This window comes from Ursus arctos, unplaced genomic scaffold, assembly GCF_023065955.2.
Source record: "Ursus arctos isolate Adak ecotype North America unplaced genomic scaffold, UrsArc2.0 scaffold_42, whole genome shotgun sequence".
Lineage (NCBI taxonomy): Eukaryota > Metazoa > Chordata > Mammalia > Carnivora > Ursidae > Ursus > Ursus arctos.
The window spans coordinates 479,118-492,218 of NW_026623059.1; the positions used below are offsets into that span (position 1 = coordinate 479,118).

The window sequence follows — 13,101 nt, forward strand, 5'->3', positions numbered from 1 at the left end:
TCTTCTTTTAAATTTTATTTAAATTCAACTAGCCAGTGCATAGTACATCATTAGTTTCCGATGTAGTGTTCAATAGTTTCTCAGTTGCGTACAGCACCCAGTGCTCATCCCATCAAGTGCCCTCCTTAATGCCCATCACCCGGTCAGCCCATGCCTCCACCCACCTCCCTTCCCTAACCCTCAGTTTGTTTCCTATAGTTAGGAGTTTCTCTTGGTTTGTCTTCCTGTCTGATGACATCCCATTCAGTTTTCCTTCCCTTCCCCTATAATCCTCTGCACTTTTTAAATAAAGATTTTATTTATTTATTTGACAGAGATAGAGACCGCCAGTGAGAGAGGGAACACAAGCAGGGGGAGTGGGAGAGGAAGAAGCAGGCTCCCAGCAGATGAGCCTGATGTGGGGCTCGATCCCGTAACACCGGGACCACACCCTGAGCCGAAGGCAGACGCTTAACGCTGTGCCACCCAGGCGCCCCCCTCTGCACTTTTTCTTATGTTCCACATATGAGTGAAGCCATATGATATTTGTCTTTCTCTGATTGACTTATTTCACTCAGAACGATACCCTCTAGTTACATCCGTGGAACAGAAATGTTTATATGCAACTGATAAATTGTTGAACACTACAGCTGAGTCTAATGATGTTCTATATGTTGGCTAAATGAATTTAAATAAAAAATAACACCTAAAATCCAAGCCATATGGTCCTGTACTCACCCTGAGACAGATGGTTCTAGGGAGGAACACATTTAACTGAGTCGGTAGAGAAGTGTTCCCTTCCCACACAACGTGAGACATGCAGACCCTACTACACAGGCATCTAAAGGGGTCCAAGCCCCAGGATGTGCCCCCATCTCCATCCAGACCCCAAATCCTCATGGGAAAGTGGAGGATGAAGGGGAAGCTGGACGTGAACGTTCACACAGCATCTGGAGTATGGAGCTTCTTTACCTTGATTTCTCTGTCCTTTGAGGTCCTCATGGACAGGTTCCTGCATGTATTATAAAGACTTTATGATTTATGAATCTGTAATGGAAAAGTCATTTTCTCTGTTGCATGTTCTCTCTCTTTTCCTCTCCTCCTAACTTCTGTCTCACACACAGGAGATTTCAACACACATGGTAGTAGGGGAAAGATTCTTGTAAGGTTACAAATTAGCGGGTTCACGTTGTTTGCTTTCTTCGATTCCACTGAGAACTCCTGATAGAATTCATAGTGATATACTGCTTTTCTTGTTTATTTCATCATTTCTGTATTCATTGTTCCTTCTCTGGGAATCCTTTTTTCCCTAGTATTAGGAAGTACTTTACGGAATTACCAATGTCAAGCTCCTCGTTTACAGTTTGCCCTGAGGTGATGGGATGAGCCAAACGAAGGAGGTCAGATTCCTGAGTCTCTGAACACCCACAGATTCCAGCTGGCATGACTGATGGGGTGTCCTGGTCCCCACGGGTAGATCATAGACCCTCAGATGTGATCTTGGACCTCATGTTCCAGCAGATCCTCGCAGCCAGGATGCTGACAATCCCGCACCCCACTTTGCACCTGCAACAGGGAAGAGCTTTCTCATGGGGTGTCCTGTGCTTAAGGAATGAGGTAATCTCTGGAACAGCTCATGAAGGTCCCGTCTCACACCCAGTCCAACTGAGTCACAGAGGTTTACCATTAGAATATATAATGCCCCTCCCCATGTAGGGCCAGGACACCAGGGTCGCAGAGGGGATCAACACTGCGGGCCATCAGGACACAGATCTTTTTTTTTAATAATCTTCTTTGTTTATCATATTATGTTAGTCACCATACAGTACATCCCTGCTCTTTGATGTAAAGTTCCATGACTCATTAGTTGCATATAACACCCAGTGCACCATGCAATATGTGCCCTCCTTGCTACCCATCACCAGCCTATCCCATTCCCCTACCCCCCTCCCCGCTGTAGCCTTCAGTTTGTTTCCCGGAGTCCATAGTGTCTCATGCTTCATTCCCCCTTCTGATTACCCACCCCTTTTTTATCCCTTTCTTCTCCTACTAATCTTCCTACGAATGCTTGTTTCCTTTGCTAGATTAGGGAAGTTTTCAGCTACAATTTGTTCAACTATCTCTTCTAGACCTCTCTCTTTCTCCACCCCCTCAGGGATGCCGATGATTCTGACATTGGAACGGTTCATTGAGTCTCCCGTAACCTACATTCCTGAGATTGGATTTTTTGAGCCAAGTTTCTGTCTCAACTTTCTTTCTGCCATCCCATCCTCCAGTTCACTAATTCGTTCTTTGCCTCATGTACCGTGGCCGTCAGAGCATCTAGTTTTGACTGCATTTGATTCATAGCATTTTTATTTTTTATTTTTTAAAATATTTTTTATTATATTATGTTAGTCCCCATAGAGTACATCCCTGGTTTTTGCTGTAAAGTTTGATGATTCATTAGATGCGTATAACACCCAGTGCACCATGCAATACCTGCCCTCCCCTTCCATAGCATTTTTAATTTCTGCCAGATTTGCCCTCATTTCTGCCCTTAGAGATTTTATATTCTCGTTAATATTTTTGTTAATATTTTTTTCAAGTCTACACATCATCTTGACCATTGTTACTCTGAATTCCATGTCTGATAATTTTGTTATATCCATATCCATCAGTTCTGTGGCAGAGGCCGCAGACTCGTTTTTTTTTTTTTTTTTTTTTTTTTTTTGCTGGGTGGAGATTTTCCTTTTCCTCATTCTGATGAGGAGAGGTTGCGGGGTTGCCCAGAGCCCAAATTATTGCTCAGGACCAAGGCAGTGCGCACTTGTTTTATAGGGACCTTGGGGATGTGGGCTTCTTGATTTTTCAGCCTGCCTTCTGGGGGAGAGGCGTGTCGCGCTGATACTCAGGGAACCCTGTTTGAGTAGAGTTTCCGTGTCCCCTGCGAGGCGGGATGGGGATGGGCACAGTGTAAGCCAGTATTTCCAGCTTTTCTTCTCTGGCGGCTTTCCCTGGCGGTTTGCTGTGCCTCTTCTGATCCTCAGAGCAGCAGTGGCCGCATCCTAGCCTCTGTCTCAGAACAGAGAGATCTCAGTCTGCTCTCCACTGGGCTCTTCTGGCCTCCTTAACTCTGTTTCTGTCGGTGCTGCTGAACACCCTGCAGCGTCCTGTGTTGTGCGCGCCACAGCCGGTTCCCAGCCCTCACTTCCAGGGCCAGCATGTCTCTCTTCTTTGTGTGTCTAAAACCGCCAGCTGCCCCCAGTTCTCGTGCGCGCTCCTGAGCTCCCTCTTTCAGTGATTCCCGCGTACTCTGGAGAGCCCATTTTCAGTCTGGTCACAGGGGCGTGCCCAGGTTCACGGTCTCAGTCTGCGCACTCGTGGGTGCGGGTCCGCAAGTCTGGCCTCCTCCCCAGTGCAGGTGGCTACTGCTTACTGGCTCCCGACTGTGTTGCCTCCCTCTCCCTTTAGTTTATCTTCCGATTTCTGTGCGTGGATTCACGGCTCCCCTCTTCGTACCTCAATACTCAGTGCTGGAGATGTTCATTTCTAGAGATTCAGATGTATCTTCCTGCATCTCAGGCTGATTCCGTGGGTTTTCTTTATGGTCTGGTGCATATCCAGCGCGACTCGGGACCAGCTGAAAAGGGGGACCCCTATTCCTCTGCCATCTTAACTCCTCCCAATATGTGCCCTCCTTAATAAACGTCACCAGGCCTGCCCATTCCCCCACCCGCCTCCCTTGTAAAACCCTCAGTTTGTTTCTTTTTTTTTTTCCCTTTTTGTTTTAATGATTTTTATTATATTATGTTAGTCACCATACAGTACATCCCCGGTTTCCGATGTAAGGCTCAATGATTCATTAGTTGTGTATAACACCCAGTGCACCATGCAATACGTGCCCTCCTTACTACCCATCACCGGTCTGTCCCATTCCCCCACCCCCCTCCCCTCTGAAGCCCTCAGTTTGTTTCTCATAGTCCAAAATCTCTGATGTTTCATTCCCCCTTCTGATTACCCCCCCTTTCTTTATCCCTTTCTTCCCCTACCGATCATCCTAGTTCTTATGTTCCATAGATGAGAGAAATCATATGATAGTTGTCTTTCTCTGCTTGACTTATTTCACTTAGCATTATCTCCTCCAGTGCTGTCCATGTTGTAGCAAATGTTGAGAACTCGTTCTTTCTGATAGCTGAGTAATATTCCATTGTATATATGGACCACAACTTCTTAATCCAGTCATCTGTTGAAGGGCATCTCGGCTCCTTCCACGATTTACCTATTGTGGACATTGCTGCTATGAACATTGGGGTGCATATGGCCCTTCTCTTCACTACGTCTGTATCTTTGGGGTAAACACCCAGTAGTGCAATGGCTGGATCATAGGGTAGCTCCATTTTTAACTTTGTAAGGGACCTCCACAATGTTTTCCAGAGTGGCTGTACCAACTTGCATTCCCACCAACAATGTAGGGATCCCCTTTCTCCACATCCTCTCCAACAATTGTTGTTTCTTTCCTTGTCTATTTTTGCCATTCTAACTGGCGTAAGGTGGTATCTCAGTGTGGTTTTGATTTGAATTTCCTTGATGGCTAATGATTTTGAACATTTTCTCATGTGTCTGTTAGCCATTTGTATGTCTTCATTGGAAAAGTGTCTGTTCATATCTTCTGCCCATTTTTTGATTTGTTTGTTTGTTTCTCGTGTATTGAGTTTGAGAAGTTCTTGTAGATCTTGGATACCAGTCCTTTATCTGTAGTGTCATTTGCAAATATATTCTCCCATTCCGTGGGCTGCCTCTTAGTTTTTCTGACTGTTTCCTTGGCTGTGCAGAAACTTTTTATCTTGATGAAGTCCCACAAGTTCATTTTCTCTTTTGTTTCTCTTGCCTTTGGGGATGTGTCATGAAAAAGTTTGCTTTGGCCGATGTCGTAGAGGTTGTTGCCTATGTTCTCCTCTAGAATTTTGATGGATTCCTGTCTCACATCGAGGTCTTTCATCCATTTGGAGTTTATTTTTGTGTATGGTGTGAGATAGTGGTCAAGTTTCATTCTCTTGCATGTAGCTGTCCAATTTTCCCAGCACCATTTATTGAAGAGACTGTCTTTTTCCCACCGGATGTTTTTTCCTGCTTTATCAAATATTAGTTGCCCAAAGAGCCGAGGGTCCATTTCTGGGCTCTCTATTCTGTTCCATTGGTCTCTGTGTCTGTTTTTGTGCCAGTACCATGCTGTCTTTGTGATCACAGCTTTGTAGTACAGCTCGAAATCCGGCATTGTGATGCCCCCAGCTTTGTTTTTCCTTTTCAACAGTTCCTTGGAGATTCGGGGCCTTTTCTGTTTCCATACAAATTTAAGGACTATTTGTTCCAGTTCTTTGAAAAATGTCCTCGGTATTTTGATCGGGATAGCATTGAAAGTGTAGATTGCTCTGGGTAGCATGGACATTTTAACTATGTTTATTTTTCCGATCCATGAGCATGGAATATCTTTCCATCTTTTTATGTCTTCCTCAATGTCTTTCAAGAGTGATTTATAGTTTCTAGAATATAGGTCCTTTACGTCTCTTGTTAAGTTAATTCCAAGTTAACGTATGGTTTTTGGTGCTATTGTAACTGGGATGGATTCCCTAATTTCTCTTTCTTCGGTCTCGTTATTCGTGTATAGAAATGCAACTGATTTCTGAGGATTGATTTTGTATCCCGCCACGTTACTGAATTGCTCTATAACTTCTAATAGTTTGGGAGTGGCTTGTTTTGGGTTTTCCATATAGAGTATCATGTCATCTGCGAAGAGAGACATTTTGACTTCTTCTTTGTCTATTTGAATACCTTTGATCGCTTTTTGTTGTCTGATTGCTCTTGCAAGGACTTCTAGTACTATGTTGAATAATAGTGTTGAGAGTGGGCATCCTTGTCGAGTTCCTTCTCTTAAGGGAAAGGCTTCCAGCTTTTCCCCATTGAGAATAATATTTGCAGTAGGCTTTTCATAGATGGCTTTTATGAGATTGAGAAATGTACCTTCTATTCCTACACTCTGAAGGGTTTTAATCAGGAGAGGATGCTGTATTTTCTCAAATGCTTTTTCGGCATCAATCGAGAGGATCATATGGTTCCTGAGTCTTTTCTTGTTGATATGATGTATCACGCTGATTGATTTGCGAATATTGAACCACGCTTGCATCCCAGGTATGAATCCCACTTGATCGTGATGGATAATGCTTTTAATGTACTGTTGGATTGTATTAGCAAGTGTCGTGTTGAGGATTTTGGCGTCCATATTCATTAGGGAGATCGGTCTGTAATTCTCCTTTTTGAGGGGGTCTTTGCCTGGTTTGGGGATCAAGGTAATATTGGCCTCATAGAATGAGTTTGGTAGCTTTCCTTCTGTTTCTATTTTTTGCAATAGCTTTAGGAGAATAGGTATTATTTCTTCTTTGAATGTTTGGTAGAATTCCCCAGGAAAACCGTCCGGGCCTGGAGTTTTGTTATTTGGAAGATTGTTTATCACTGACTCAATTTCTTCATAATTAATTGGCCTGTTTAAGGAATCAATTTCTTCCGGTTTCAATCTTGGTAGTTTATAGGTTTCCAGGAAGAATTCCATCTCTTCCAGATTGCTTAGTTTATTGGCATATAGCTGTTGATAAAAATTTCTAATAATCCTTCCAATTTCAATGGTGTTTGTCGTGACCTCTCCTTTTTCATTCAGAATTTTATTAATCTGCGTCCTTTCTCTTTTCTTTTGGATAAGTCTTGCCAGTGGTCTGTCAATTTTATTGATTCTCTCAAAGAACCAGCTTCTAGTCCTGTTGATCTGCTCTACTGTACTTCTGGTTTCTGCTTGATTGATTTCATCTCTAATTTTGGTCAGCTGCTTCCTCGTGCGTGGATTAGGCCTGTCCCTCTGTTGCTGTTCCAGCTTCTTGAGGTGAGAATATAAAAACTGCATTTTAGCTTTTTCTATTCTTTTGAGTGAGGCTTGGATGGCTATGTATTTCCCCCTTAGGACTGCCTTTGCAGTATCCCATAGGTTTTGGACTGTTGTATTTTCATTCTCATTGGTCTCCATAAATTGTGTAATTTGATTTTTGATTTCCTGGTTTATCGAGTCATTCCTGAACAGGATGGTTCTTAGTCTCCAAGTGTTTGAGTGTCTTCCAAATTTTTCCTTGTGGTTGAGTTCCAATTTCAGAGCGTTTGGTCTGAGAATATGCAGAGGATAATTTCAATCTTTTGGTATCGGTTGAGACCTGTATTGTGTCCCAGAACATGGACTATTCTTGAAAATGTTCCATGGGTATTAGAATAGAATGAGTATTCTTTGTTTCTGGGGTGTAGTGTTCTATATATATCTATGAGGTCCAACTCGTCGAGTATGGCATTCAAAACCTTTGATTCTTTGCTTAGTTTTCGCCAGGGTGTTCTGTCTATTTCTGAGAGTGGAGTGTTGAGGTCCCCTACTATTAATGTATTTTTATTTATATGTCTCTTTATTCTGGTTAAGAGTTGGCTTGTGTATCTTGCTGCTCCCCTGTTGGGGGCATATATATTTATAATTGTCATATCCACTTGTTGAATACTTCCTTTAAGATTAATATAGTGCACTTCTGCGTCTGTAACTATAGTCTGTAGTTTAAAATCCAATTTATCTGATATGAGAATTGCTACCCCAGCTTTCTTTTGAGGTCCATTTGCGTGAAAGATGGTACTCCATCCCCTTACTCTCAGTCTGAATGCATCTTTGGGTTCGAAATGAGTCTCTTGTAGACAGCAAATGGATGGGTCATTTCTTTTTATCCAATCTGCAACCCTGTGGCGTTATATGGGATGGTTCAAACCATTTACATTAAGACTGATTACTGAGAGATATGATTTTAATGATGCCATGTTGCCAGTAAAGTCTTTGTTTGTATTGGCTGTGACTTTCTATTCTGTATCACTCTTGGGGCCTTTTTACTTTTATAGAACCCCCCGTAATATCTCCTGTAGGGTTGTTTTCATGGTTACGAAATTGGTTAGTGACTGGCGATTTTGAAATGTCTTTATTTCTCCATCAATTCTGAATGACAGCCTTGCTGGATAAAGGATCCTTGGCTGCATGTTTTTCTCTGAAAGAGCTTTAAATATGCTCCCCCAACCCTTTCTCTCATTCCAGGTCTGTGTAGACAGGTCTGACGTATTTCTGATGCCTTTGCCTTGGTACGTGAGAAATTTCTTTGTCCTGGCCGCTTTCAATACTGTATCCTTCAATCTCATATTTGCGAATTGCACTATGACGTGACGTGGCGTAGGTTTGTCGTGGTTGAGCTTGGGAGGGGTCCTCTCTAGCCTCTTGGACACGAATGTCTGTTTCCCTCACTAGATTAGGGAAGTTTTCAGCTACAATTTGTTCAAATATCTCTTCTAGACCTCTGTTTTTCTCCACCCCCTCGGGGATGCCGATGATTCTAACATTGGATCGTTTCATTGAGTCAGTAATCTCCCGTAACCTACATTCGTGGGCGTGGATTTTTTTAAGACCATCTTCTATTTTCATTTTTTCCTCTATTAATCCATCCTCCAATTGACTAACCCGTTCCTCTGCTTCTGTGACCCTGGCCGTCAGAGCCTCTAGTTTTGCCTGCATTTGGCTCCTAGAATTTTTAATTTCTGTCAGATTTGCTCTCATTTCTGTCCTTAGGGATTCTATATTCTCAGTAACCTTTTTGTTAATAGTTTTTTCAATTCTACTCATCATTTTGACCATCGTTACTCTGAATTCCATTTCTGATACTTTGGTTACATCCATATCCATTATTTCTGTGGCAGAGGCCACAGACTCACTGTCTTTTCTTTGCTGTGGGGGGCTTCTCCTTTTTGTCATTCTGATGAGGAGAGGTTGCGGGGTTGTCCAGAGCCCACATTATTGACTGGGTCCCAGGCCGTGCCCCTTGTTGTATAGGGATCTTAGGGATGTGGGCTTCTTCTTAAAGATTTTGTTTATTTATTTATGTGGCAGCCAACCAGTGAGAGAGGGAACAGAAGCAGGGGAGTGGGAGAGAAAGAAGCAGGCTCCAAGAGGAGGAGCCCGATGAGGGACTCCTTTCCGGAACGCCGGAATCACGCCCTAAGCTGAAGACAGGCGCTCCATGACTGCGCCACCCAGGCGCCCGGGTTGTGGGCTTCTTGACTTTTCAGCCTGCCTTTTGTGTTCTGGGGGAGGGGCCTGCCACGCCGATACTCAGGCAACCCTGTTTGGGTAGAGTCTCCGTGTCCCCTGCGAGGGGGGATGGCGATGGGCACTCTCTGAGCTGGTATTTCCAGGCTTTTGTTCTCTGGCGGTTTTCCCTGGCGGTTTGGTGTGCCTCTTCTGAGAGTCAGAGCAGCAGCGGCCGAATTTCAGCCTCTGTCACAGAACAGAGGGATCTCGGACCATTCTTCACTGATGTTCTGGCCACTTTAACTCTGTTATTGGTGGTGCTGCTCAACCCTGCAGCGTCCCGGGATGTGCGCCCCACACCCGGCGTCCCAGCCCTCACTTCCAGGGCCAGTGCGTCTCTGTCCTTTGTGTTTCTAACACCGCCAGCTGCCAGCCGCCCCACGCGCGTCCGGAAGCTCCCGGTCTCAGTCTGGATCCAGTGAGCGCACCGGGATTCCGGTGTTCCGCAAGATGCCTGGTGGCGCGCACACCCGGCTCACCAGTCTCACTCCACTCTCTCGCGGGTGCCGTCTGCGAGCCTGCCTGGTCCCCCATGCAAGTGGCTACCGCTTCCCGGCACCTGAATTCGGCAGCTCCCTCCCCCTTCCGTTTATCTTCCGATATCTGTGCACGGTTTCATGGCTCCCCACTTCGTACCTCAATACTCAGCACTGGAGGTGTTCATTTGTAGAGATCCAGATGCATCTTCCTGCGTCTCAGGCTGGTTCCGTGGTTGTTTAGGCTGGTCTGGTACCTATCCAGCTCGACTCGTGGGACCGGCTGAAAAAGGGGTCCCCTACTCCTCCGCCATCTTAACTGGAAGTCAATATGTCTCATCTGTGTAGATAGTGCTGTTCCTGTGGCCTGTGTGCAGCGGTGAAACTTCACTGGTGACCATTTCTAATTGTTTGCTCCTGCCATTCCTGTTCCCCAGGAGACCTCGTGTGGACCAGGAAGTTTATATTGACATTTCTGTTAAATCTCTTTATTCGGAATCCGCGACTCCAACCGCCGAGGAGCCTCCGAAGACAAGCCTGCCTGGACGGCACCCTGGAGACTGGCCCTCAAGGTGGTTTTGATTTTAATTTCTCTGATGGCTAATGATCCGTTAGTCATTTGTTTGTCTTCTTTGGAAAAGTGTTTGCTCATGTCTCCTACCATTTATTGACTGGGTTTTTTGTTTTTTTGGTGTTGAGTTTGATAAGTCCTAGAGATCTTGGATATCAGCCATTTATCTGAAATGTCATTTGCAAATATCTTCTCCTACCCTCTGGGCTGCCCTTTAGTTATGTTGGCTGCTTCCTTTGTTGTTCAGAAGCTTTTTAAAAAAGATTTTATTTATTTATTTGACAGAGAGACAGACGGTGTGAGAGGGAACACAGCAGGGGGAGTGGGAGAGGAAGAAGCAGACTTCCAACAGAGCAGGGAGCCCAATGTGAGGCTCGATCCCAGGACGCCGGGATCCCTCCCTGAGCCGAAGGTAGATGCTTAACGACTGAGCCACCCATGCGCCCCTGTGCAGAAGCTTTTTATCTTGATGAAGTCCCAAATTTTCACTTTTGCTTGTTTCCCTTGCCTTTGGAGATGTGTCCTGAAAGAAGTTACTGTGGCTGACGTCGAAGAGGTTCCTGCCTATATTCTCCTCAAAGATTTTGATGGATTCCTGGCTCACATTGATGTCTTTCATCCATTTTGAGTTTGTCTTTGTGTAGGGTGTAACGGAATGGTCCACTTTCATTCTTCTCTCTGTAGCTGTCCAGTTTTTCCAGCAACACTTAATGTAGAGACTTTTTTCGATTGGATATTGTTTTCTTGATTTGTCCAAGATTAGTTGATCATAGATTTGAGGGTCCATTTCTGGAGTCTCTTTTCTGATGCAGTACCAGATGTGTGTGTGTGTTTGTGCCAGTACCATGCTGTCTTGGTGATCACAGCTTTGGAATATAGCTCGCAGTCAGGCAACGTGATGCTGCCAGCTTTGTTTTTCTTTTCCATCATTCCCTAGTCATTTTCGGGTCTTTTCTGGTTCCATACAAATTTCAGGATTGTTTGTTCCAGCTCTTTGAAATATGCCGATAGTATTTTAACAGGGATGGAAATGAAAGTGTAAGTTCCTCTGTTCAGGACAGACATTTTAACAATGTTTAACCTTGGTTTCCCTTTTTTATAATAATTTTTATTATGTTATGTTAGTCACCATACGCTATATTCTTAGTTTTTGATGTAGTGTTGCATGATGCGTTACTTGTGTATAACACTTTTTCTGATCTGTTGTGTTGTTTTTTTAGTTTTTATAACATTTATTTATATTTATTTCTTCTCCAACTTTTATTTCCTTCCTTCAGCTGTATTAGGCTTCAGTTGTACTTTCTCTAGGTCCTTTAGGTGTAAATTTAAGTTGCTTATCTCAGATTATTCTTGCTTCTTGAGTTCTTCCTGTATCTGTGTATTTCTGTTGTAGGACCACATTTCATAGAGAAATCAGGTGAAGGTGTTAAAGATTTTATACCCTTGTGTAGTCAGTGTGTGTGTGCGTGCGTGTGTGTGCGAGAAAGAGAGAGAGAGAGAGAGAGGGGCAGAGATCTTCAGGTTCTACATCCACACAACACCAGGAAGGTGTCTACTGCTTTCCCACGTTGTCACTGACATTGATGCTGTGATTTGGATTATGACAGTGACCCCCACCAAGACACATTCTGCACTTTGCATTGTCGATGCCTCTGTAGCCTCATGTCCAGCACGCACTTAATGCTGCTTCTAGGATGTTTGCACATTGAGATGGGTGGTCTTGTGATGCATAGTGAGTATACCTGGGATTCCTGTGAAGGTTCAGATGTGAGCACCAGGATATTTGTAATTCATTGGTATTTAGGGACAGGAATAACCATTGTGAGTGACTGTTTTTTTGTGGTTTTTACTATATCTGCTTTCACGTTAGAAAAATTTTCTAAGTCAGAGAATGAAGAGGTAAGCACAGGATCATGTGTCCAGAGAGGGTCCCTGTGGGCAACTGCTCTATGGAGAGGAAGCCCCAGACCCTGACAGGAAACCTGCCCACAACCTCCATCTGCAGCTGCTCCTGGGGCTTAAGGACAGAACTGGTGACTAGTGTGCACCCCCTGCTGGTCCAGATCCCCTTCTACAGTGAGGTTTGTGTCTGGGCTCACACTGATGTCCCCTCACTGTGTCCTTTGCACAGTAATACACGGCCGTGTCATCGGCTCTCAGGCTGTTCATCTGCAGATACAGCATGTTCTTGCCGTTGTCTCTGGAGATGGTGAATCGGCCCTTCACGGAGTCTGCGTAGCTTGTGCTACTTCCACCGCTATTAATGTATGCGACCCACTGCAGCCCCTTCCCTGGAACCTGGCGGACCCAGCTCATGCTGTAACTACTGAAGCTGAATCCAGAGGCTGCACAGGAGTGTCTCAGGGACCCCCCAGGCTTCACCAGGTCTCCCCCAGACTCCACCAGCTGCACCTCACACTGGACACCTGCAGACACAAGACATCCTGGTCAGGAAACTGTCACACACCCACTGTTTGTCTCCCTCAGATCCACTCACACACTCCATGTCTCTTGTTCAGCATGAGTTACCTTTTAAAAGAGCAACAAGGAAAACCCAGCCGAGCACCAACTCCATGGTGAGCTCTCTGTGTTCTGTCCTGATTACTGATTGGAACACCTGGAAACCCTGGGTCTGGGGCTCCTCTACCAGCTGCAGAGTCAGGGTTGGGCTGTTTTAATCAGCAGAGGGAGGGCCCTATTTGCATGACCTCTGACTATATATTCAGCTTGGGATCTATGCTGACATAGAGGCCAGTAACCAGAACAGATGTGACTGCCTTTGTTTTGGTGGTGTTGACCACTTTTGAAAAAAATTATATTTCATGATATAACTTTCCAGATTATATACTTGGCGTTCATGTGTGTCTTCAGTTTTATATATTCACATAAATCTT

General features: G+C 44.5%; 1 gene segment (V, D, J or C); it reads right to left on the minus strand.

Annotated features, from left to right (window-relative positions):
• Positions 1–12,244: 12,244 nt before the first annotated feature.
• Positions 12,245–12,842, minus strand: LOC125281430 (immunoglobulin heavy variable 3-23-like). The segment is given in 2 exon segments: positions 12,245–12,633; positions 12,737–12,842. Coding segments are annotated over 2 exon segments (435 nt in total).
• Positions 12,843–13,101: the final 259 nt, after the last annotated feature.